The 27,496-nt window shown below is 36.8% G+C and overlaps 2 protein-coding genes across 5 annotated transcripts; both read right to left on the bottom strand.

The window, feature by feature from the left end:
- Positions 1-449: 449 nt before the first annotated feature.
- Positions 450-27,496, bottom strand: LOC126695126 (anaphase-promoting complex subunit 6). Of its 4 annotated transcripts, none has more exons than XM_050391766.1 (15): positions 26,981-27,496; positions 26,808-26,881; positions 26,679-26,718; positions 26,558-26,603; positions 26,346-26,425; positions 26,057-26,238; positions 25,843-25,968; positions 25,373-25,447; positions 21,427-21,591; positions 18,386-18,404; positions 16,330-16,412; positions 14,321-14,434; positions 5,739-5,838; positions 1,224-1,259; positions 450-738 (listed from the first exon to the last, which is right to left on the bottom strand). In XM_050391766.1, exons 1-15 carry the CDS (start codon positions 27,335-27,337, stop codon positions 616-618), a joined length of 1,620 nt encoding a protein of 539 aa, XP_050247723.1. In that variant the 5' UTR covers positions 27,338-27,496; the 3' UTR covers positions 450-615. The 4 variants fall into 4 exon arrangements, with proteins under 4 accessions (XP_050247723.1, XP_050247721.1, XP_050247724.1 ...); XM_050391764.1 differs by having other exon boundaries at positions 18,386-18,455; positions 26,981-27,495; XM_050391767.1 differs by having other exon boundaries at positions 21,427-21,552; positions 26,981-27,495.
- Positions 10,060-14,313, bottom strand: LOC126695125 (uncharacterized). The gene is made up of 2 exons (XM_050391763.1): positions 11,191-14,313; positions 10,060-11,046 (listed from the first exon to the last, which is right to left on the bottom strand). The coding sequence occupies exons 1-2, from the start codon at positions 12,402-12,404 to the stop codon at positions 10,203-10,205; spliced, it is 2,058 nt and encodes a 685-aa protein (XP_050247720.1). The 5' UTR covers positions 12,405-14,313; the 3' UTR covers positions 10,060-10,202.

The following is a 27,496-nucleotide window of genomic DNA, read 5'->3' as shown; positions in this document are numbered from 1 at the left end:
ATACACCAATGCTGGGTTAACCCAGCAATTTTGTAACACTCACTTTAACTCTGCCTTTTCACTTGGGTATCGAATATATATATTAAAAAATAAAAGTATATTTTTTAATAAAAAAAATTAGGGATAAAGGAAGACTTCGTCATTTTAAGGGGTATTTAAAGGCAAATTGACAGTAAGTGCAACGTAAACTTACAAGACTAAAATGAACAAAAGTAAAACTTAAAAGGACTAAAATCACAATTGACAAAACTTAAAAAGGGTATAATTTACATTTCTGCCTAAATCTTTCATAATTAGCACATGATTCATGTTATCTTAACTCTTCAATAAATACAAGTAATTCATCTTAAATGCTGGCCATCAATAAAACGATTCATGTGTATTTGAATTAGCTTTTTTGCTTATTTCCTGTAAAAAATGACTAAAAAAGCTTTTATAAGATAATAAGCTTATACCAAACGCACTAAAAACCTCAATAAAACCAAGTCGGTCAAATACATATTGCCTAATGTTTGATACATATATTTCACATTAAAAATCACAAAAATTAACCTGTTTTGGTATTATAGTTATTAATTACACATACATTACATCAAATCTAGAAGAATATAAGCTTCAAACAAAAACCTCACTTCGTCGAAATTCAATTTTGGGGTCTACACCACGGCGGCATTCATCTACAAGAGCTACACTTAACATTTCAGTGCAAAACTGATCATCCGGTTTCAGCCATAGAGCCTGATTCAGTAACAAGAACAATGGGAACAATTTCAAACCAGTGAAGCAAAACCAAACAAATAATTAACAAGATGCAGACTTCTCAGTGCACTCCTTTTAAGATATTATAGTTAACGATATCATATCAAGCAATCCAACAATTATTGAGTACTTCTTAAAAATATCCTTAGAATAAATTTTATAATATTGTTACAGAACTAAAGGTAGATAACCACGCTTATGCATGAAATGCTATATATAATTGGACCAGCACAATACATGGTATAGCAAAATTTCTAAGTTTTCAATGACAAACATCCAATCCTTCATCCCGTTTGTATGATGGCTCTCAACCTTTCTTACAGTCCCATTAAAAATCAAATCCATTAAATAAACACCAGCTAAATTAAAATGGCATCAATTTTTGAGTGGTAAATAACAATAGTGCAATAAAGTTCATCATGCCTTAAATGAAAGAGCACTCAAGTAAATCGGTGATTCCTCACCTTGTGATAGTATGTAATTGCTGCAGTGAAGTTATCCTGCACATATGAAAAAGGAAGAGAACCAGTAATATCAACATTAGACTGCTTATCACAATTATCAGGGTTAAAAATGCAAATGTGTTTGAAATCTTCACGTGCTTAGAGACAAGTACAAATAATACTTTTCAAGCAGGTATACAGAAGTTTATTCATTTTACATCAAAAGAAATATGGACCTGCCCCAAGATTCAAACATGCCTGACTGGAAAATTGTTGTCATTTGTAACCAGAAAAATGTATCATGCATTAATTTAAAAGCAGTAAGCCAATCAAATCATCAATGACACATTTAGTAGCTATCCTCCAGTTATTATTTTTTTGATAGGTGAGCTATCCTCCAATTATTCAACTCAGAAAAAACAATACTGGTTCTTATTGATTAAGGAAACATACCAAGTTACTAGAAAGTTTGATTACATTTCAATATTTCAAAAATGATAAAGTTTGGTTATAAACTTAATTGTACCTTAAAACTACAACTCCCACTCAAAAGATTAACTATATATATTTGATAACTACATATTTTGAAAATCTAACCATTAAGGCTGCGTTTGTTTTGGCTTCAAACGATTTCAAGAATTCCTTATACACCTTTCCGTGTTTGGTTGCACATGGAAAATAGAGTTTTACAGAAAATCATTTACTTTGACCGTAAAATAAGGCATTTGACCTGGAAAATGAAGGCAGCTTTTGTTTTACCTTCAAATCATTTCTGGGCTCACAAACAGAGAGAGAGAGAGAGAGAGAGAAGAGAGAGTAGAGAGAGTGAGCTAGATCGTGCCCCAACCCCAGATGCGCCAGCGAGATCGCGTCGCCGAGATCATCCAACCAAGATCGCACCACCACCGAGATCGCACCCCAGCACCGGCACCGCCATCTAGATCGTCACCACCCAAGACCGATCCACCCAAAACCGATCTCATTCTTGACTCAAAGCTCATTGACACCGTCATTCTCGTTCTCGTTCTTGACCCAAAGCTCATTGACGCCATCGTTCTCGTTCTCGACCCAAAGCTCATTGGCGCCGCCGATCTCCTCGTCTCATTCTCATCGCCCATGACCGATCTCGTCGTCTCGATCTCATTGCCCATGACTCGACTGATCTCTCTCTTTCCCTCAGTTTTCGATCACTCTCTCTTCCTACCTCTCTCAATTTGACCAAATTTTTTAGTTTAATGAATTGTTTTGAGCAGATTTTTGTCTCTTTAAGTGTATATATTGAAATTTTATGTAATAAAATTTGTTTGGATGCTGAGAAAATGTGAAAAATTTGTAGAAAAATAGCATTTTTAGAATGTTACCAAACATCAAAAATCGTTTTCCGGACTATTTTCCATTGCACAACCAAACATCCGAATTTTATTTTTCTTGCGGAAATTCACTTTCTCCTGCATTCATTTTTCACTAGGAATTCGATTTACATTGAACCAAATGCAGCCTAAATTTCATGTTTTTTTAGTTCTTAATACACCATGTCAATCAGATATTATTTACCATTCAATCCATAAACTTATTTTTTTATGCATAATTTTAGACTACATAAATTTGAAATTTAAATATTTGAATGATGACATAATTATTGATCTTTGATATTCTAGAAATTTTACAAGCATAGAGAACATATAAAAAGAAAAAGTTAATGGCAAATTTGTTAAAATTCACATTCAATAAAAAGATATTAAAGATATTAAGTGAAGTTGTAGCCTTAAGTTATAACTAAGTTTGTTGTCAAACTTTGTACTTAAGTTTCTTTTAAGGATTACATAAATAAGGACAAAGTTTGACTACAAACTAGTTTGTAATCAATGGCTACATCTCCCATTTTTTTTAAAAAAAAAAAAGAAAAAAAAAAGAATAACATGGCCATATATTTTGAAAATCTAACCATTAAATTATATGTTCTTTGTGTTCTTAACACGCATGTCAAATTTTATGTCAATCGGATGTTATTTATTATTCGATCCATAAACTTATTTTTTATGCATAATTTTATATTACAAACTTGAAATTTAAACATTTCATTAATGACATAACTATTAATCTTTAATATACTGGAAATTTTGCAAACATGGGAAATATAAGAAGAAATTGTAATCCAATGATGGATTTGTCAAAATTCAGATTCAATAAAAAGATATTGAGTAGAATTGTAACCATGGGCTACAAACTACTTTGCTAAGTCGTTAAAACCATTGCTGCATACACAAGTTTTATAAGAAATAGGCTTTTTATCTTTTCTTTTCCTTTTTTTTTTTTTTTTGAAAATTAACTTGTTCAACAGAGTGCATCATGGAAATTAACTTACAAACATTATAATATTATACAATTGTACTTACCAAATAAGTAAAATATACAAATTTCGAGTTTTTATATCTTTTTTATTATATGTTACAAATATTTATATTAAAGGTTATTAGATATTGTATTTGAGAAATGTGCGCTTGACTTCAATCAGACGTGCTCTTGCACTTTGCGCCTAGGATCCAAGAGGCCTATGCGCTTGTGTGTGCATGATGGTTTTACCAACATTGATTGGTAGTCTATATAAATAAAAACCCATGCCGAAAAACCAATGTATTAGGTCTATAACTCTCAATATATGGAGAATACCTGCCATTTTAATTTGTAACTATTTTACATTCTTTTGTACAAATATTGTTCTTCAACAATAAAAGCATGGTCATTTTTAGTTCTGGCTGAGGCGAAAATGGCAGGAGGGTGGTGCTGGGCATGGATGCACCCCCTAATCGCAGTCCTAGGAAAAAGGGTATTTACCCAAATGACCCCTTAGAGGTAGATGCCACTTCACCACAACATGAGTCAAGCAGGATTTGGACCCAAGCATTGAGCGAGGAGAACAAGCGCATTTACCACTCCACAATAATTATTAAATCCCAATCACCCTCCCCCCCCCCCCCCCCCCACCCGCTTTTCTCCCACAAAAAATAAAAATAACTGAAGACAGAATTTTTTATGCAGTCATGGAAGATTTATTTGTTACAATTATGCAAATTTGTTCATTAAAAATTAATTCTATGGGGCCCACATGTGAAACCCAAATTAGGTGAAAGTTATGTGGCTTTTAAGGGAATAGTTATGTGTCCTAGGGTTAAAAGTTAACAGTTTTTCATGGGTTTTATTTATTAAGTTTTATGGTCAATTTTGCATTCACAGGCAAAATTGTAATATCTGCAATTCCTGCGAATTAAAAGTAGAGTCTAGAATTTTCTATGAGATCCCAAGTATTTTAGGTTTTAGTTTATGAGTCCAAGTTAGTCTTTTTATTAGCTTAGTTTACCAGTCAAACTAAAAGCCCTAATACTACTAGTACAAGAGATATATATATATATATATATATTACAAAAAAGAGAAGAGAAAGAGAAAAAATAATAAGGCTAACATGCCCCAACACTCAAACACCCAATATAAGAGATATATATATATATATTACAAAAAAGAGAAGAGAAAGAGAAAAAATAATAAGGCTAACATGCCCCAACACTCAAACACCCAATATATATATATATTGGGTGTTTGAGTGTTGGGGCACGTTAGCCTTATTATTTTCTCTCTCTTTCCCTTCTCTTTTTTGTCGTACTGTTCATACAGTCCCTAAACACCATAAAATTCTCTCTTTTCCTTCTTCCTTAAAACCTAAAATCAAGCCCTTTCTTTCACATATCAAAACCCTTGAAACCCCACATACTTTCTTATATTAAATAGCCATCAAATAACCTTCTAATTCCTAACACAACCCCAAAAGCCTTTCTTCAACAATTCTAAACCCTACATCCAAAAATTCTCCTAACTCTAAACCCACCACAACCACACAATGGACAAATTCTCCAATTATCCTAAGGGGAGGAAATTTTCACAAAGATAATAGAATACGTTTGCATTTGGTATTTTTCAGAAATTATTAATTGATAATGACTTCTAATCCCGACAATAATTGATTATTGGTTCCCAATAATAAGTCTGTTTAGGAAAAGGTAAAAAGGCAAAATTTGTTTTTGTCTTAGTTTTTTTTGCAAATAATCCAACTTTTATTTTTATTTTTTGTAAACAAACTAACTTTTAGCTTTTTGTCACACATTTAACATAAAAGTTTCCCAAAACTGCAGGGTGCCCAAAAAGATCCTAAGTATCATATTTGAAGGGAAGTCATGATCAACCATGTAATTTTACAGTAAGGAGCAACCCAAGCTCCTCATTCAAATCATTTTACCTGCATTCCTGAAACCATTTTAACTCATGTAGGAACTCAAATAAAAAAAGTACAACACATGCGCAGGTGTGGGGTACACACTCTAGTCAGGTCATGTGCAGAAGTTCAACTAGAAAGCAGTCGTTCCCTCAAGTTGCATTAAAAAACACACTGCTACAACTGAGCACTTATTTCTAGAGTTAAGCAGAAGACATTCTAATGAAGACAATGGAAACAAACATATAAGAGCATTGGAAAACTGTAGATACCTGCAAATGATAAGTGTATGCAAGACCTGCATAAGTGCTCACACTTCTTGTTGATAACGCAAGTGCTTTCTCATAACGTGAAATTGCTTCATGGTACATCCTGAGACATGTTAGGTTTCTATGATAAGTACTAGCATAATCATATCCACCTTAAAATTATGAATAAAACCCAAGGCAACACAACAAGGAAGACTTTTTTTTTTTTTTTTTTTTTTAATGAGACATGAAAACGTAAATCAGTAAGAGAACAAGGTGTTTGTTTCAGCATAGAGAATGTGAAACTCACCTAAATAAGGACACAATAAAAGCAGTAAAAATACAAAATCTATAAGCAACAGAAAGATACTAACATCTCCAGGTAAAAACCAACTACTTGTCAAAATCCTTCACTAGTGAATGTCTTCTAGTGAGCTCCAAGCTATTGACAACACAGGCTATTTATATACCAGTCAGACTGCTTGACAGCTTAATTGGAAGACCCTTTCCTGCCCATGCCTAGCCTGCAACCCACCAACCAAAAAGAAAAAACTGCCCAAGACAATACGCAGCTGCCATAACTTTTAACTCCACACCTAACCAAGCAGCACCACTGCATCCCCAGTAACAGAACACCATAACAGCACTATCATCAGCTCACACCCACAGCCTTTGCAGCCACCACACCAGCAACACAGCCACCAGCCACCCCTCTAACCCACCAAACCAAATATCAATGTGCAACAAAAACAAAGCACATTTTTTTTTTTTTTTTTTGATAAGTAATAAGAATTCATTGATAATAAAAAGATACACCCAAGCACACAGGAAGTATACAAGGGGGAGCAAGTCAAGAACGAAAATTACAAAAGTCAAGTAAATCCAAAATAGAAAAAGGATGGTTTCTCCACACAGAGAACCAATCAAGTAAGGTTCGGAAGAAAAGAAGCTTGAGGTCGGGCATAGCACGCTCAGAGTCTTCAAAGCATCTACTATTCCTCTCCTTCCAAATACACCACATCAAACAAAGAGGAATGACCTTCCAAATAACTCCATTGCGGAGGCGACCAAAGTGACCTTGCCAGCAAGCTAAGAGACCAACAACAGACGAGGGCATGATCCAACACACTCCAAATAAACCAAAAACCATATCCCATAACTCCGAAGCAACCGGGCAATGAAGGAAAAGATGGTCAACACTTTCACTACTACGCTTGCACATATAACACCAATCCAAAATACAAACCTTTCTTTTCCTAAGATTGTCAATAGTCAAACATTTCCCCAAGGCTGCGGTCCAGACAAAAAAAGCCACTCTAGAGGGGATCTTCTGCTTCCAAATACTTTTCCAAGGGAAGAAATGTTCACTATGGCCAACAAGAAGATGGTAGTAAGAACTAACCGTGAACCCCTTACTCTTACAAGGCAGCCAAAATCTCTTATCCTCCTCGATTCCCCTTACAGGAGTGCTATAAATGGAGTTGATGAAGCACCTGAAAGCTTCCAATTCACGATTATGCACCTCCCTACAAAACTGAATCTCCCAATGAAGGACTCCATTGGAGAATCTCATAAGATCCGCCACACTTGCCTCTTTGCTACAGCTAATCCTATATAAATCGGGATAGCGGACAGCGAGAGAGGAAGTCCCACACCAACGATCTAGCCAAAACTGCACTTTTGAACCATCACCAATCTCATACATAATAAACCGAGATAAAGAGTGCCACCCCCTGCTAATATTTTTCCACAAACTAACACCATAAGGACAAGAGGAAGGGCTAGAACACCAACCACCCCAATCACAACCATACTTTACCTCTATCACTTGACGCCAGAGAGCATCCCTTTCTTGCCCGAATCTCCAAAGCCATTTCCCTAAAAGAGCTATATTGAAAGTTCTCAGGTTCCTAATCCCTAAACCACCTGAAGAAAGCGGGGTGCACACCGTAGACCAATCAACCAAATGAAATTTGGGCTCATCTCCTAGGCCACCCCATAGAAAGCCCCGCTGAAGTCTAGCAATACGGTTGGCCACAGAGGCAGGAATAGGGAATAAAGAGAGAAAATAAGTAGGAAGGTTAGAGAGCGTGCTTTTAATTAAAGTGACTCTACCTCCCTTAGATAAATATAATTTTTTCCAGCCTGCTAATTTTCTTTCCATCTTCTCAAGAATTGGATTCCAAATAGACTTGTCTTTGAATTTTGCCCCCAAAGGAAGACCCAAATATTTCATTGGGAGAGACCCTTGTTTGCAGCCTAAGATAGCCACAAAAAGATCCATGTTATGGATAGCCCCCACAGCCACCAGCTCAGACTTACCCAAATTAACCTTCAGACCAGACACAGCCTCAAACCAAATGAGCACCATACGGAGAATTAGCAATTGATCAATATTAGCATCGCAGAAAATTAGAGTATCATCAGCGAAAAGGAGATGAGAAACCATCAAAGATCTACCAGTAGAAGCACCTGCATTAAAACCTGACAAGCGACCTTCATGGACCGCCTTATCCAACATCCTACTAACAGCCTCCATAACCAGAACAAATAATAAGGGAGACAAAGGATCACCTTGCCGTAACCCCCTAGAACTTCCAAAGAACCCATGGGGAGTACCATTAATAAGGATAGAAAAACGAACAGTAGATAAACAAAAAGAGATCCATCGCCTCCACTTATCAGGAAAACCACAACGCTCAAGCAAGAGAGTAAGAAAGCTCCAGTTCACATGATCGAAAGCTTTCTCTATGTCCAATTTACATAGCAACCCTGATTGACCAGACTTCAGTCTACTATCAAGACACTCATTAGCAATAAGAACAGAGTCGAGAATTTGCCTATTAAGAATAAAGGCATTCTGAGGAGCAGAGATGATCTCGCCTAAAACCAAGCGAAGACGAGAAGCCAAAACTTTAGCAAGAATTTTATAAACTCCCCCAACAAGGCTAATAGGCCGAAAGTCTTTTATTTCCACAGCTGCGGCTTTTTTTGGAATGAGAGCAATGAAGGTTGCATTCAAGCTTTTTTCAAACTGGCCAGTGACATGGAAGTGATGGAACACCGCCATGATGTCTGTTTTGAGAATCCCCCAGCAAGCTTGAAAGAAAGCCATCGAAAAACCGTCAGGCCCAGGAGATTTATCCCCATTAAACTCCTTGATGACTTCTAAAACCTCAGACTCCTCGAAAGGTTTTTCTAGCCAATCCGCATTGTCCCCAGAAATACATGGGAAATCCAATACATCCGGAAAAGGGTGCTGCACTTGCTGCTCAGAGTATAGGTTTATAAAGAATTGTTCAACATGGTCAACAATCCTATCCTGGTTGGTAGTCACAGCCCCATCAATCAAAAGGGTTTCAATACAATTATTTCTTCTATTAGAATTAGCCATTCTATGAAAAAATTTCGTATTAGAGTCGCCCTCCTTTAAAAATAACATTTTGGATTTTTGCCTCCAACTAATCTCCTCAAGCAAGGCAGCCTTCTCAAGATCGACGCGAAAGGAAGCTTGATCCAATTTTTCCTCTTCAGATAAGGGCTGAAAGTCCTCTTTGACATCTAAAGCATTCAACTTACTCCATAGCAGCTGCTTCTTTGCTGAGATATTGCCGAAATCGGACTCATTCCACTTCTTTAGGTCCGATTTTAGAGCAGTCAACTTCTTGGCTAGAATGAAACTAGGGGTCCCTTGAAAATGGTAACTCTCCCACCAGGACTTCACCTTATCTAAGAACCCTTCCGCCTTCAACCACATATTCTCAAAACGAAAAGGAATTCGCCCTCTTCGATGACTCCCACTCTCCAAAAGAATAGGGAAGTGATCGGATAACACTCTAGGAAGCCTTTTTTGGGAGAAGTGAGTGAAGTGATCAACTAGAGTCGGAGAGAAGAGAAACCGATCAATTCTAGAGGCTGAGGTGGAATTTGACCAAGAGAAGAGACCTCCCTCTAGAGGAATATCCAAAAGCCCATGAAGAGCAATAAAATCCGAGAAGTCAAACATGCAGCGAGAGAATCTTCCTGCCCCTAATCTCTCCGAAGGGAAGCGGATGACATTAAAATCACCTCCCAAACACCAAGGCAAATTCCACCAACTAATCAAGCCAGCCAGCTCTTCCCACATAAGATGCCGATTCCTGTTTAAGTTAGGACCATAGATGCCAGAGAAGGCCCACTCAAAATGATCAAAGACATTTTTGAACCTACACGAAATCGAAAAATTCCCCACTGCTTCCTCTACCTTTTCCACCACCCTTCTATCCCACATGAGAAGGATACCACCAGAAGCACCCTCAGAGCCTAAATATAACCAATCAATGAAGGGACAACTCCAAATGCTTCTAACTAGGCCTCTAGTAACCCATTCCAGTTTTGTCTCTTGCAAACAAACAATATCAGCCCTCCAAGAGCGTAAAAAATTGCGAATCTTGAGCCGTTTATCTTTGTCATTCAAACCTCTAACATTCCAGGATATAATCTTCAGATTCATTGGGAAACAAAGAGAGCCCTGTCCTTACCAACACTAGAGCGTCTAGTAGACGCAGAACCATAATTGACAGAGCTGAATAAGCCCCTTAATTCTCTTATTCCTTTCCTCCCTGAGCTCTTCTCGGCTTTGTCAGTTTTATCCTTAAAGTCCCTCTGCTGTATCTCAGATTCAACAGCCAACAAGAATTTGGTTACTGGCTCTTCTAATCCTTTAAGGGAAGTCCCAAGGAAATCATCAAAACCACGGAATTTATCCTGAAACCATTCCGAGTAACTGCCTTTACCCAGCACATTCTCTACTACCAGAGTTGCTGGCTGATCAGAAACATCCGTGGCAGCCAAAGGTAAAGAGAAAGCCAGAGGATCGACATTGAGGGGAGGCGAAGAATCATTGAATTGAGAGGCATTCTCGGAAGAAAAATCTGAAGACCAATCCTCCACAACAACATCAATCCCTTTTTCCGACTCAGAATAAAGCTCCTTAGAATCCGAATCCTTCGCCGGAACTATCGCTAAATGGTTTGAATTGTCCACTCTGACAAAATCATCTCCCGGAGGCAAAGAAATATGAATCGGAACTGCCACCCTCTTCCCATCTCGTAATTCGAGAACCCACTGGTCGGAATTTCCCCATTTCCTGAAGACATCATCTGAGTGCTGCTGAATGCTCTGTTGGATGTTGCGATGCAAATCCATATCATCATCGGAACACCCGGAATCAGTTGAAGAACCATCGGAGGCCAAAGACTCAGAGACGGAGGCGTCGGAGCTGTCCAGGACAGAGAGAAGCTCGTCGGAGCCTGTCGGAACCCTGTGGGTCAGAGGCAGCACTGCGTCGGAGCTGTCCAGGATAGAGGGAAGCTCGTCGGAGCCTGTCGGAACCCTGTGGGTCAGAGGCATCACTGCGTCGTGGCTGTCCAGGACAGAGAGAAGCTCGTCGGAGCCTGTCGGAACCCTGTGGGTCAGAGGCATCACTGCGTCGGACACCACGCTACTTGAGAAAGAAGTTGACGGAGAGAAAGGGAGAGTGGGAAGAGACTGGATATGAGACAGAGAGGTCCGGTGGGGTTTGGGCTTCCAAATATGGGAGGGATTAATTTTGGGTAATGGGTTAGTGGCTGGAAGGGCTTTGGGTTTAGGATTAGGAGTGGGCTTTGTGTTTGAGAAAGGCTTAGGGTTAGAGATGGGCTTTGGGTTTGAGAAGGGCTTTGGTTTTGGGCTTGTGATAGGCTTAAGTTTAGAGGCTTCTGAGAATCGGCCAACAGAAGGAGGTTTGGGCTTAAAGGGATCAGAGGGTTTTGGCTTTGGGCTTGAGAAGGGCTTTGGGTTTGAGGCTTTTGAGTTTCGGCCAACTGAAGGGAGATTGGGCTTAAAGGGATCAGAGGGTTTTGGGTTAGAGGAATGGGTAAGTGGAGAGTCCACCTCAGTGACATTGGAGCAACTGATCTCCCACAAACCAAGAGGCCCACGAAACAATCTAAAAGAAATATCTAAGTGCACCTCACCTTCAGTCCCATCAGAGGAGACAGGAGGGAGCTTCGTCCTGAACAAAATTTTCTCCTTCCCAAGGGAGCTCTCACGAGAATCCTGGGTCTGAGTACCCAGAGTTGCTAATTTAGGATTTCGAGAGTCCAACATTAAATGCCTAGGATTTACTTTGCCAAGAGAATCCTGGGTCTGAGGAAGCTCCACCTCTGCCAACCTGTGGGCTTTGGGTTCACTCCGACAGCCTTGAACCACCGCTGCTGCAAAGGATTTGGAGGCTTGAAGCTCAGACCCAGGGAGTTTAATGGGCAGATTAAAAGCAGTAACCCCCGGAGCTAAAACCTTCTTCAAATGCCCAGCAAAACCTTTCCAACCATTGCCCATTCTTCCTTCCGGGATTACCAAGAAACCTTTCCGACTACCAAGTACAAGTTTAGAAATCATAAGAAAAGAACCATGAGCATTGGAGCCTGATTGAAGAATAAACACCGTCTCTCCCTCTCTAACAGTACGAGCAAAGTGACCAGGGGATTCAGAGTAAATAAAATTCTCCATTAAAGATAGCAGTCTCTTAGCACTCTCTTTGCCCAAGAACACTGATCGGAGAGAGTCTCTGCTTCTCTCAAAGATACGCAATAAGAAAAAAGAACCCCCTTCTTCAACAGAGAATTCAAAAGATTTTGACTCAACGAAGAAAAATAAAGAGCCACCCATATTGAAAAAGAAATCAACTAAAGAAGCATAAAAAGCACAGAAAGAAGCAGTAGGACACAAAAACAAAGCACATTAACATCCCCCATCACCATTACCACTCTCATGTGCAAACAAAAAACACATTTAGCACCTCCATGTACCCCATTCATGATGAACATCACACTAACTACTCATTTGATTTGGGATGATATTTTAGGATTCCCAGAAATTCTCTCAAGATTCCCAAATATTCCCATGTTTGATTGCAAATAGCTCAAAGGAATCCAAATACTTATGGGCATCTCAATTCCCATCAAACCTCACTTTGGTGGGAATGTAGATTCCCTTATTAAAAAGTTTCCACATTCTCATGGCTTGCAAAAGTTCTATTTTTTATTTTTAAGTGACAATTATACTTGCAATTTAATGACCTTTGACTAACAAAAGTAGAAAAGTTTTTTTTTTCCCTAATCAAACATCTATCTCCTTAATTGTGTGCTTATGGTTAGGTCATGTGACTAAAAGTACAAGTGGAGGGCTTCATCCTCCATGTAGTGGGTTGGAGTAAACTTTTTACAATAATTATTATCTTCTTGTATTTTTTTTTTCTTGGTATGTGTTATTTGGAAAGTTGGGCTATTATTTTAAGAGATTGAATTAATTCACAACTCACAATATTTTTCTTATTAGTTATTTGCAATAGACATGGTGTTCACAATTGATACAAACCCATAAGTAGAACTCACCCTTGAAAACCGGCTTGCAAGGAGAAAGTGCTCAAGAGCTTATATACACATGGTTAAGCTTACACTTAAGTCACATGGTGGCTCCATTCACCTATCAATTATTCAATGACTTAGTAAGACATTTTAATCTAGCCTCTAGGTCATCCCCTCCGCGATCCAACCACAAAGCCACAACTCATTTGATCTTATACTCAACAAGCTACGTTTGATTACTCGACATATTAGTTGGCTTTGATACCAAATAATACAAATCCATAAGTAGAACTCACCCTTGAAAACAAGCTTAAAAGGGGAGGGTGCCCAAGAGCTTATATACCCATGATTAAGTTTATACTTAAGCCATGTGGGACACTAGAATCATAACAATAATCCTACGGATATTTTGGGAAGAACAAATAATTCCTATGGAATCCTAAGAACAAACCAAACATAGACTCTCACATTCCCGAAATTCTAATTAAACCAAACGTGAGCATAGTTATATTCTAGGGGATCTAGGTTCTCATGCATCATGTTACCAAGAATCTGAATTCCGAAGCCATAATATTAGACTCCCTAAACCAAATGCTAAGTAGAGAAAAAATATACATCCACTTGTCATAATGGACCTTTAAATGAGATACTATGTTTTTTTTTAATTATGTAACTTAGTATCATGAATGTTTTAAGCATATCTTGTCTCCTTCCATAGGATCAAGGTAAGATATTGCCAGCAACGTTCAAAATGCCATCCTAAGTGACATCAGCAATATGTGAAACATCAATAAATAGTTATCTAATACAATTATAATGCCCCTCTTTTTTTCCTTTTTTTTTTTTTCTTTTTTTTTGGGGAGTGGGGTGGGGGGGTGTTTGTTAAGTTTTGGCCCCAAGGGAAATCGTATAAGGGGCAGGAGGAACATTATTTTTCAATATACTAAGAAAAAAGGTCACTGTATGAAATGCGCCTACAAGTGCAATATTGTTCTCTTAAACTGTCAGAATAATTTCAGCCATAACAGGTAAAGAGGCAACAAGACAATGAAAGATAATTGACTACAGAAGTACTACATTCCATAGTCGTCTATGTTTCCTTTGTAATACCACAATTAAAAATAATCAGACAAAGTTATCTTCAAGTTTCAAGAAGGTGATTAGCAAAAAAAATTCCAGGAAGTAAAAACAGCCCCAAGAACCATTTTAGAGACATACTTTAACTTTCGGTATGCATGAGCAAGATTAACCACGGTTGGTTCCCATAATTCACTTAAAGGGGATGGAATATGAGCCAAAGTCTTCTCGAACCACAACGCAGCTTTATTATACCTGAACCAAAATACAAAAAATTGCTAGTCAAAATTACTCAACAATATATCAGAATTTTATTCAAGAGAGATCAACCTTTCTTTCGCCTGATTTATCACATTTAAGTTTTCAGAACAGGCTCTCCGTACAGGCCAAAATGGGTCCAATTGATCAATTCTCAAGAAACATTCATCTCTTAAGCCTGCATTTTCTGCATCAGGCTTAATTGATTAGTGTTTTTGAGTAATTTTGAAGAGAAGGGACTTAGGAATTAGGATAATTGAGATTGGTACTTGGAGGTCAATTTTATCAATAGTGTCAAGCCGTCCACTATTGCTAGTTTTGAGGCTTGCACAAATCAGAACGTTTATATACATGCTATTTTTGGATGAAGAAGCATCATATTAAGTGTGGGCTGTCTTGCTTCAGTATCAATCATCTTATGAATTGGGTACGAAGTTAAATCTACTCTCAAAGACAGCTTCATTATCTTCACATCTTTTCCGCATTCTTTTTTGGAGTTATCTAGATGAATTTATACCATGCATTTGTGTAGTGCTTATAGTTATCTTAAGAGCAAAGCCTTTCAAGTTTATGCTTCATGTTCTTGCAGTCTTTTCCTCTTCAGAAAGATAATTCAATTCTAAAGGAGAAGGAGAAAAGAGTTAAGCCCAACTTTCATAGGAACAAAACCTCAAACTACTGGCAATATGAGAGCGATGAAAAAGCAATCAACTACCAGCAATTTTTTATATTGGTAAGTTACACACGTACCTAGTGGGTCTTCAACCCGTGACCTCACCCTCCATCCCATTATTATGGGAGGAGAAAGTACCAGTTAAGCTATAACTCAATGATAAATCAAGTACAAGCAAATTACACTTAGAGCCCTCATCAATGAGAAAAAGAACTACCCTTTGGCCAAAGAGCTCTGGCTCTAATGACACTTCCTTGCATGTAATTTGCTCACCAGGAAAAATAATTATACAGAATCAGTTAAATCCAAAAAACAAAACAAAAAAAGCATTAAAGTCGCGTAACTTTCAATTGTCACATCTCTATTCTAGTGGTAAATTAATTAATCAAGATCAGGAACATAACTAAGTTTGCAAAATTTTCGTCATTTAAGTCATCCAGTATCGAGAAGCTCATAACCAGTTAGTAGTTCACACTTCACATACTAACAAAGTGGAAGAATTTTATATGTAAAGTAATTTTGAATTTTGAATTTAAGAAAAGAGTATTTTTTTTAACTTCTGCAGAATTTCACAAAATTCTACAAAGTGAATACTTAAACCTGGTAAAACCTTACATCAAGCCTTACTGATAAACTTCAAGAACTTCTACAAACTTGAAAACAATTAACAGACCTCCGAAGTTAGATGTTTATCTATGCCATTTGTCAAACTTTAAAAGTAGAAATTTCACAGGCAGAAAAGGTTTATTAGAAAATTGGTTAAATGTTTAAATTCACCATTTCCTAACAACTTAGGCTTTGGGGATCAATTGGTAATTTAGCTTTTATTTTCATTTCTTTATTTATTTATTTTATGACGAGGAACCCCCTCAAGGTCTGGGCCAGTGGGACCACCCCTGAGGGGCAAACCTCAGATTCCTACACACCCCCACTGAGCAGGCATCAGGTAAATCATGAAATGCCTCAGGTAGGAGTCAACCCAGAGTCACTCCCTCACTGCTGAGGCACCCAGGGTGTGGGTGTGGGTGTGTAGGCATCCGGGCTTTGCATATTTACCATCTTGTATATCTAAAATTCGAACTTCTATAGTTTTAGGTACTTACCATCTTGTATATAATAGAAGCTTTAAACACAAAACACTAACTCTTAAGAAAATACATCTCACAAGAATATTACGCATAACACAGGCATAATATTTCATGAGGCCAAAAATCCTTACTCTTTCATATGATAAGCGACAACACCAAGTTCATTATATACAAGTGGATCTGAAGGGCATATTGTCTTTGCCTGCATGAAAAACTAAAGAAAAATAGGTCTATCAAATTTTTGAAAGTTTGATATAAAATTGAAGAGATCAATAGAGAAGCCACCAAGCTACTTAAAAAATAAAAATCAATAGAGTTAGATGATTAAAACATTAATAACAAGGAACTAATAAGGCTAGATTATGTTCCCAAACAATCCACCGGTGTCTCCTCTTCATAACCCAACTATAGGTTTCACCGTTTTAGTATTCCTTAATGACTTAATAGAGAATGATACAATTCTCTTCATTTACAAGCAAGGGTTACACATCAATTTCACACACTCCAAATCCTAACCACAAACAAATCAAAGACCATTATAATTATAATGCTCTCAATTAAAAGGGAGAATGAGGTTGTGGATATTAAGCAGAAAGGTGTTCAGACAAGGTTTATCCAGGATATTCCAATTGGTAGGAATATGATAAGGGGGTATTTTGCCAATTGGAAAATTTAAAAATCCAATTTTCTAAAATCTAAATTATTACTCAGTTGTCCACAGGGTTTGTTAATTCACATCCTTGTTAAAAATTTTGAATGTAGAAGTCTTCAAGAAATACAAAATTCTTGTAAAACGTATGCACTTGTTTTACAAATTTTAATTTTCTAAAAATGCTTATTCTTTTTCCATTAAAATCAGTTAGGATTAGGAGTCCTATATTGGGTAGCAAACCAGCCAACAGGAGAAAAATGAGTGTGGAAAATATGAGAATGTTAAGATGGACATGTAGCAAACTAGGAAAGATATGATAAGAAACACAGTTATCGTGAGGAGGGGAAATGAACCAATTGAAGATAAAATGAGGGAGAGTATTTGTAGATTGTTTGGACATTCATAAAAGATACAAATGAACCAATCCAAAAGAGAGATTATGAAAATGCAGAAGGAACAAAATGGCCAAAAATGACATTGATAGAAATTATAAAGAAAGACATGATTATCAAATAATTAACAATTGATATGGCCCTAGATAAGGCTAAGTGGCAAAAAAGGACCAACATAATCAACCTTCGACAGTTGGGAATAAGGGTAAGTTGAGTTGAAGTATCTCTTTAAGATAAATAAACCAAAATAAAACACTATCTAGCCTCTAATGGTTACTTTCAGTTTATTTAGGTAGAGTTCCTTTTGCTCTTAAGATAAGTTGTAAAATATTTGCATAAAGTTATGATACAAAAGTCCACGAGGGCAACATCAATGGTGTAAAACATGTCTTCTTTCACTTACCAAAAATATATATTTGCCTTCTTTCTTTTTTTGATAAGTAAAATAATTTTATTAGGAAAAAAGGTAGCAATTAGAATACACGCATTCCAAACTACACAGAAAGATAAATGTTATCTTCTTTATTGGTTTTGTTTCATATCTTACTTTTTCTAGAAGTTTTTATACAATTAGAACTCGTAACTTAAAACTTGGTTAAATTGACAAACAAAGTCTGATAAAAAGAGTTTGGGGTCATGTATTTCAAGCCAATTTTTGTATCCACTATGCCAATAACCTCTATTATTTCATAAGCATTACTATCTAACAAAATCAAGAAAAAATGTGTTCAATTTGTGATTTTATATCATGCTTCAAGATACATACAAATTGAACATGATATGATATTATTTCATACAAGCATGATATGATTAGCTTCATACTTTTTCTTCTCTTAGGATAGATTTTATATAATTGAACACCTGTATGTATCTGCAAAGACGATGAAACAAATAATTCAGTCTTTTTTTGGAGAACTAAAAACATCATGACTTCCAACTCTATACACTCACTACTTAACAAAGAAGTCTACCAACATAATCTTAGAAAATAAGTATGAAGCTTGTGTCAAACTTAAACAGCAATATCTACAATACAAGTTCAGAAAGTACTCTTCCACTAACAGAACACATGATGAATTCACATTCTTGAAAAACCAAAACCAAAAATGTCAATTTGCCAATGTATTCAAGAGGGTGAGTAACCTGCTCTGCAAGCTTAAAGCTGTGGGTTCGCATATATTCCATCCCAATGTATAAAGTTGGTAAATGGCACCTGGAATAAGTGAATATCAAGATTTAACCTGTAAAGTAGCAATTTATAAATAAAAGCAGATGTCCTCGATGCATCACTTTAGCAAAAATGAACTGAACGCTAGGCATATGCACCACCATGAAAATAATCACATATTTGTTACACAATTTTGATTAAGACAAAGAGACAACTTTATGCGGCAATAATGCTAATAGGGGTGCATCTTGGAAAAAATTTTCAAGACCAACCTGAAGGTCCTGAACCCAACCCAGACTTTGGGCAAGCTAGGGTTCCACATGGTAATCACTTAGGCACCCAGGCAAGGAGAGGCACTCACCTTTAGAGCCCAGGTGAGCAAGGTGAGCACCTTAAACCATGTTCAAGGCATTGAGGAAAGAGGCTCACTTATATTCAACAGCAATGAGCCATTGAGAAATAGTGGCAGTTACGAAATTTGGTATTAAAAAAAATGTGGCAAACACATACTCTAAATGAAGTTAGTGGGGGATGAGCTTGCAATCACAACCCCCTTAAAGTGAAACCAAAAAAAAATTACGCTATAACAAAGTACTAACAAAACAAAGACTTGTGGCCACTAGCAAGACCATGAGTTTAAATTCCATCTTGAAATTGGAATTCAGCCTATTATCCCATCTAGGACTGAGGTTTGGCCATTAGAAGATTGTTGGTTTATGGCGTAGGGTGATTGCTGCCAAGTACGGAATTTCCCCGGGTGGTTGGCGAACAAATCCTGTGGATGGGACATATGGTGTGAGCCTATATAAGTATATTAGTAAGGGATGGGAAAAGTTTGCCAGTTAAGTGAAATATGAGATAGGAGCAGGGGATAGAATTCAATTTTGGTATGATAGATGGTGGGGAGATTCACCTTTAAAGGATCATTATCCAGAACTTTCCTAATTGCTCAAGATGAATAGGCTAAGGTGGCTGACTATTTGAATTTTATCAGATGGAAGACTTCATTGGCATCCAATATTTATCCAAGATGTGCATGCTTGGGAATTGGAATACTTGAATTCATTCCTGAATGAGTTATACTTTGTTCGGTTACATCAACTCCAGGATGATAGGATGACTTGGATTCTGTCCAAAGCTCAGGGGTTCAAAGGTAAGTACGTTTTATCATGGGGGATTCATTGTTCCCTTGGAGAGCTGTTTGGAGAGTTAAATCCCCTCCTCAGGTTGCATTCTTCATGCAGATGATAGTGAAAGGCAAGATTATCACAAAAATCTACAGAAGTGGGTTATTGTTATCCCAGATTGGTTTAGTATGTGTAACTCTAATGGAGAGACAATTGACCATTTATTTCTACATTGCCAGATAGCTCGAGAACACTGGGGTTTATTGCGGTGCCTGGGTGATGTCTTGACGGGTGTCAGACTTGGTGCTGAGTTGGACTGGTCTGTATGTTAAAAGGGCCAGTTGCCTATCTGGAGAGTGACTCCTAGTTTAATGCAGACACTTTGGAGAGAAAGGAACTCACGCATCTTTGAAGATAAAGAAAGGTCGATGGATCAGATTAAGTTACAGCTGGTTAGCATGTTATTCGCTTGGAATCATGCTTTCTTGCAATCCCATGAGTGTTACCCAGATTTGATATCCTTTCTAGATTGCCTGTGTCTTTGTTAATTTTCTTCTTTTCTTTCCTGTTTGAATGCTCTTTAGCATATTGCCTGTATACTTGACTTTTTTTTTTATCATCAACAAAATTTTCTTTGCTCTCTCTCTCACAAACAGCTCCCCTCATTCTTTATTTCCTCACTCTCAATCTGGCAACTATACTCATCCCTTTTTTGCTTATTTTTTCCCCTTTCTCTCTCTCACTCTCAACTCTCAGGCAGCTCAATTCCATCTCTTCCCCCCCCCCCCCCCCTTTTTCTGTAATACCTCTTTATTTCCTCATCAATTTAGAACTTTTTTTTAAATATTTTTAGTCTTTTAGGCTTTAGCTTTGATAGCTCTCCTTTTTTTTTAATACAAGTTTGTTGTAAAAACCTATTGTTAGATTAATTATTTATAGAAGCTTGTTGTAGAACCTATTGTTAGATTATTAATTTATACTAACTGGTTGCAGAACTTATTGTTAAATTATTTATTTACAAAAGCTTGTTGCAAAACCTATAATTAGATTAATTAATAGAGCCTAAACTGAGTAAAGCCTATGTTCAAATCAATTAATAGACCTAATTTCTACATGCAACACAGGTCAGACCATCAGAGACACTTAATTATAATAGTTCAATACATTAGATAAATAAAATTTAAAATCTATATGTATAGCAACTATATTTAGAATTGGCGTCTCGCTTCAATCGGGCTAGCACCTTTTTGGCGCCTCACTCCCTGGGCCATACAAGGCCTTGGCACCTTAAGGTCACCTTTAACCTTCAACTATCTTGAGCATGTCCATATAAGGTATTAATCCTTTGCTGTAGAAAAAAAAATCATTCTTCTTGTTGACAATAACTTGTAGATAAGACATGTGAAACTCCTGTTGCTATTATAATGTTCAACCCAAAAGATCCAGGTTAACAAAATTCTAGACATGGCTATGTTAAATACCTTTTATTGGCAAGTTACACAGGCACTCAATGAATCTTGAACCCCACACCTTCACCCTTTACTTTGCTCTCACAAGGAAGGAGTATCATTTGAGCAAAGCTCATTACTGTGGCAATGTTAAAGCCCCGTACATATGGACAATAACCCTATTTACGTAACCAAGATGAGAAAAGTTTTAAAAAGAGGAAAAAATTTCAAACTATTATGGTCAAATTTCAACTCAACAAAAATAGAAATTTTAGAGAATAAGAAAAACAAAAGTTATGAGCATGTTAAACAAAGAGTCAAGCAAGGTCAACTAAAATTTATAATACAAATATGTTCTCTTCAATATACAGCCAAGTGGCTGAAAAAAATAGTTCAATAATTTATCACTAAAAAGAAGAGCCCAGTGGAACAACACAATACCCTGGAAATAAGCGAGCAGCAGTGCGATATACCGACATTGCTTGATCACCCTCTTCTCGAGCAGCATATGCATTTCCATAACCTATCCAAGCAGGCGGAAATGTTCCATCTAAATTTGTAGCCTTGCTGTGGATTACACCAAAGCCAATGAGAATTTTTTTTTTCCTTTATCAGTAAAAAATAAAGCCAATGAGATTTCAGTTTGATTCACAATAATGTAAAGTCAATCGAATTAGTTAAGAGACATGACTACAAGAAAGATTTATATAATGACTTAGAGCAAGAAACAAAGCACTCATCGCTTCCTTCTTTTTATTTTTTTAGGAGTATACAATGGACACTCACCAGACAACAAAGAATTAAGCAAAATACAATCTGTCAAGATATGCCAGAATATCTAATTCTGATCCAGCAGCAGAAGAATATACATGCTGTCAGTGCCACTCAAAGAAAGTAAGAAACCCCAGCAACTGAGATTTGAGTTGAATAATCGAGGGTTCATGTCCATCAAAATTTTGCAGGTTCCTTTCCCTCCAAATAGTCCACATCAGACACACAGGAATAGCCCCAAAATACTAGTATGTCTTCTAAGAACACAGTCCATTCCAACTAATGGTTAAATCTGGAACCCTCCTAAGCATCACCCAACTAATTCCCATTAGTGTCAGAATTAAAAGCCCATAACTCTCCCGTAATAGCACAATGCAAAAACAGTTGATCTATATCCTCCCCATCAGATTCACACATAATACATCAGTTGGGAATCACCATACTCCTGAGATTATCTGTAGCTAAAATCTTCCCTTTCTCAGTGGACCAAACAAAGAAACCAACACTAGGAGGTACTCTAACCCACCATACCTCTTTCCACGGAAAAAAAAAAAAAAAAAAAAAAAAAAAACAATCCCCTCCACTAAAAATTATGCAGTAGGAATACTCAGAAAAACCTTGAGATTTAGATGGAGTCCAAACCAACCTGTCTTCCTGTAAAAGACTTACCTTGGCAGAATACATTTCTGGCAAGAAGGAATCCCTAGATTCTAGCTCCCAATCACAAAGAGGCCGAATGCAGGTGGGATTCCATTGGGGCCACCCATTGGACAAACCCAAATAACCTGCAACAGTGTCATCTCTATTCTTGGCAGTTGCAAAAAGTTCCAGAATCTTATCTTTAAAAGACCCATCTCCCCACCATTTTTTTTTTTTTGATAGGTAATAAAACTTTTATTCAAAAATGCCAAGCATCATGTTCACGATGGTGAACATTCTGATCAAGAAAAAATACAGCAGGTTCAAAAACTTAATCTAATAGTGTAAGAATTCAGAAATGGAAATACAATTCGTAAAACCCCCAAACACGCACTCACTGAAACAAAGTACCAAAGAGAAGAGCTTTTAAAAGATCTAAGGTTCTCTCACTGTCTTCAAAGATGCGTATATTACGTTCCGTCCAAACCAGCCACATTAAACATGCCGGGACCATCTCCCCACCATCTATCCAGCCAAAAACTAATCTTATGACCTGTCCCCACATCATAAGCTATGCCCTTGGAAAAATCAGACCACCCTTCGCTTATATATCCCCACAAGCTAACCCCATAATTGCCTCCCACCTTTTCTGTACACCAGCCCCCCCTTAGCAATGCCATATTTAATCCCAATCACTTCCCACCAAAGAGAGCCAGTTTCTATCACGAATCGTCACAACCATTTACTTAATAAGACCTGGTTGAACACCATCAGTTTTTTTATGCCCAAACCACCCAAATGAATGGGTTGGCAAATAACCTCCCAATTAACCAAGTGGAATATATTCATTCCCCAAACCACCCCAAAGGAAGTTCCTTTGAATTTTTTCCCTTTCTATTTGCAACCAAACAAGGAAGTGGGAAAAGAGACATAAAATAAGTAGGGAGACTAGAGAGCATACTTTTAATTAGAGTGAGCTTACCACTCTAATTTTTCAACTTGCAAGCATTTGTCAATCCTTTCAAAAATTCCATCCCAAATAGCATTACATATGAAATGAGCTTCTAATGGTAACCCCAAATATTCAGTGGTATGGCAATAAGGTACAATAAATTTACCAAATAATTAATAAACTATAATCAACTCAAACAAAGAATCACTGAGATTCCCAAAGCATTTGGTGCTTCTGTAATAATTTCAAAAAGATGATCACCTATAATGTGAGAAGAAAAATAAAATGAGCAGACACCAGATCACATTTGGGCAGGACCAAGCCCCAAACTTGGGGCAGCCAAGAGAATCTGACCTATAAATAATATCCATTAATAGATGTCTGAATTTTTTGAGCTCAAACACATTGTAAAAATAAATAAATCCAAATGCGTTTGGAGAAAAATAACAAACACAAACCTACTTAAAAGCAAGCGCAGACACTGACATGACACTAGACACAAGGACACGGAAGTTCTCAAATATGGTGGGGACACGGCAATTAAATAATTTTATATATTTTAGGGCATAATTTATTACTAATTTAGTATGAATCAAATTTTTTTGGTAGTAATTTTATCTACAAATAATTCAACTTCAAAATTAAATAAATAAATACAACTAAATGACAACTTTTAACTAACATATTTTATTTTTAGTAGTAATTTGACCATAAAGTACTAATAAATAATAATTTTTAACAATTAATCAAAGAATGATTAAAAGTAAAAATTTAATCAGATCACAATTTATTGGCAAATAACAATCTTAAATACTTAACCAAAACTCTTATACTTTATAATAATTTTAAAAAGTAGATTAAAACCCCTTGTCTTCATAGATATGAGATAATACTCAGTATTTAGCAAAAAGAGTGAGTACTCAGTAGAACACTAGAAAAAAAAAATTCAAAAGCATTAGAGAACAGAACAGGGGCAGGTAGGCAATAGAGTTTAGATAAACAATGAATTGGGTTTACTGAGGAGCAATCAGCAACAGAACTTGGAGAAATCAAAAGGGTCGCTGATCTGATGCTAACAATGACCAATGGCAATATTGGGTCGCTGATCTGATATTGACAAAGCAAAGATGGTCAACAGCGCAATGCAGAGAAAGAAAGAGAGAGAACTGAGTGTGAGTGAGAAAGAGAGAAATTTGTTTGAAGCCTTTGTTCTACTAATCAACAATGGTTATTGTGGTAGGGAAGTAAACACTGATTTTTTTTTTCTTTTTTAATTTTGTTGTCAGTTGTGTTGAGTGCATCACAACCATGTCGATGCCATGTCCCACTATATATTTTTTTTTTTAAGGACACTCTACAGACACACAGCAATTTTTGCCAGGACTGTACTTCCTAGCTTAAAAGACCACAGAGATTTTAAAAACAAAAAGCCCATGAATAAGCCCTGCTTCAAATAGAACTTCTTCCACAAATAATGGGTAGAGGGTGAGGTCAAGGATTCAAAACTCATTGGGTGCCTGTCTCACTTAGCAATTTATTAATAATAAAAAATAATGTGAAAAATGATTGAAGTCATGAAGTTAAACCAACCATGATCAAGCGATTTGACTAGGCAAAAAACAAGACCATTAACGTAGGATTTGAAGCATTATTACAGAAGTATCAACAAACCAACACCCTTTTTTTTATAAGTTACATATGCACTCAATGGATCTTGAACTCAAAACCTCACCCTCCACCTAAGACTTATAAGAGGAGGTGCCAGTTGAGTTAGGGCTCATTGGGCACAAATCAACACCAATATTGCAACTGAAAATTTGTTATAGCCTACTTGCTAGGGCAGAGAACATAAAAATCTACAAACTAAAAGGTAATAAACTAAGAATATCAAGCTTTACACTTATGTTCCAATTAATAGACAAAAAAAAAACCAACAAATTATAGTTGAAACACTTAGCAGAGGTAAGGCAGCTCAAAAGTATGATAATTTTAATTGGGATTCTATTAATAACATCTGAGGTATACCTGAAATAACGGTGTGATTGATCGTATTTCTTGATACAATAGTAGTAGCAGCCAACAGCAAACCATGATAAAGCCCTAAAAAGAGAAAAATTATGATTAGTAATCAACTTAAAGCACTAGAGGCCATGTAATTCCAAGGAAAATCTAGAATCTATATACCAATAGCAACAAAGTTGAAAACACAAGATTGTATGCATCTATTTTCTTTTCTTTAATTTGAGGGAAAGGAGCAATGGGAGGGGGGAAGTTGGAAAGATATATCCAAAACTATTTGTCAGCTCTTTATTATACATTACCATTCTATCTGGACAGCCCTAACCTTGATGGTAAGCAAAACATCTCATGATGAGTTGTAGTTGATGACTAAATCAGAAATTTGAATTTTAAAAAAATAAAATAAAATAAAATTCAAAACATACCAACAAGGTAAAAAACAATAAGAACAATTGAATAATGAAAGTCCCTCTTACTTTTGAGGATAGTCCTTCACTAAATTGCATGCCATAAGATAGAGCTCATTTGAATTTCCAAGCTCCATAGCAGCTGCTAAATGCACCAAGGTACTTTTCAGATGGAAAGGGTCTTTTTCAAGCAGTCTGTAACACAATTGCTAAAGGCTAAGGTCAAATAGAGACATCTTAGTAATACATCGTGAGTGTAGTTGGAAAACAGCAGTCAACTTACACGGAAGTTAGTTCAAAACATTTTTGATATTCGCCACATTGATGGTAGTATTCAGCTTTACAGGCCAAAAGATCTGTGTTTGCTTTTAGAGTTTGTGTGATGGATGAATCAGAAGAGTCACTAATACAACTTTCTTTTTCAAGTTCTTTGAATTTGGCTTCGACAACACTTTCTTTGTCATACTAGGTAACAAAAGAAATAGAAGCAATGAGTAAACAAGCACAAGAAATCAATGGAATTTAGTTTAGGTCTGACATATTTTGCATTTGGTTTATTAATTTAAATTTACCTTCTTTGTTAAACACGAGTAAAATGATGAGAGCCATCCATCTTCGGGACCAAATTGCAGTGATGAGAGTAGAGTTGCTTCTGAAATTCAGCAGCAACTTGAAAAGTTAAAATGAAAAAGATATCATCGTATAACGAAAGTAGGCGGGCATTGATGAGGTCTTTTTGTTTGTCTTAGATAACTGAGTCAAAGAAAAACATAGTGGCACTCACCTTCATCGCAGGTTAGCATGTGCTTTTCAATAAGACACTCTAAAGCCTGACCATGAGAATAGCATCAACACAGACAAGAGTATAATAATAATAATAACAATAACAATAAAGATGTATGTACCTCGTAACATAAAGGATCAGCTTTGACAGCAGCTATATACCTATTTTTTTTTTTAAAAAAAAAATCAGAAACTATAATAATTATAAATAAATAAATAAAAGCAAATAATTGGAGGAAAATGAAACTAACCAGAGACGAGCCTGGGCACGGTTTTCGAGAGCTTCATATGCCTTAGCGCGAAGAAAGCAAATCGCGGAAGATATCTGTTGATGGAGGATGGAGAGGAGAAATATGAATTTTTGTTATAAAAATATGATTAGAAGAAAGAGTAAATAAAGATAAAGATAAAGATAAAGAAAAACATTGATTTCAGCAGCGGCAGCGTCTTTATCCAAGTAGATGAGAGAGTTATTGGTGTGGTGGTGAGGGAGGTTGAGCATAGAGAGGCATTGGTCCCAGTCGTTGAGTTCCTCCAGACATTTAGCAGCGAGGTATCGAAAGCGGAGATCGGTGAGGACGATCTTTGAGGCGTTGAGGAGATGGAAGGCGCGCCGGAAGTGACGGCCAAGGAATAGAGCTTGGGCCTGCATGTAGATGTCAGCAGGGTCATTGGTCAAGGCGGCCACTTTGTCTGCGAAGAATATGGCGGAGGAGTAGAGGTGCTTGCTCACGCAGTCCCGTACTACTCCCCTAAGCTTCTCTATTTCTTCCTCTCTCATTTCCCTTTCCACCCTAGGGTTTTCCTAATCCTCTCTCTGTCTGTGACTGGCTTTTTTTTTCTTTTTTTTACCTTTAGGTTTTAATTTTAAAGGGAAATCAGAAATGGGCGGGAGGTTTTAGAGAAGCGATTCCAACTAATGTTTGGGCGTTTATAAAAG

This window comes from Quercus robur, chromosome 8, assembly GCF_932294415.1.
Source record: "Quercus robur chromosome 8, dhQueRobu3.1, whole genome shotgun sequence".
Classification (NCBI taxonomy): Eukaryota; Viridiplantae; Streptophyta; class Magnoliopsida; order Fagales; family Fagaceae; genus Quercus; species Quercus robur.
The sequence above is the reverse complement of the archived record's forward strand: the minus strand, read 5'-3'. Positions and strand labels throughout refer to the sequence as shown.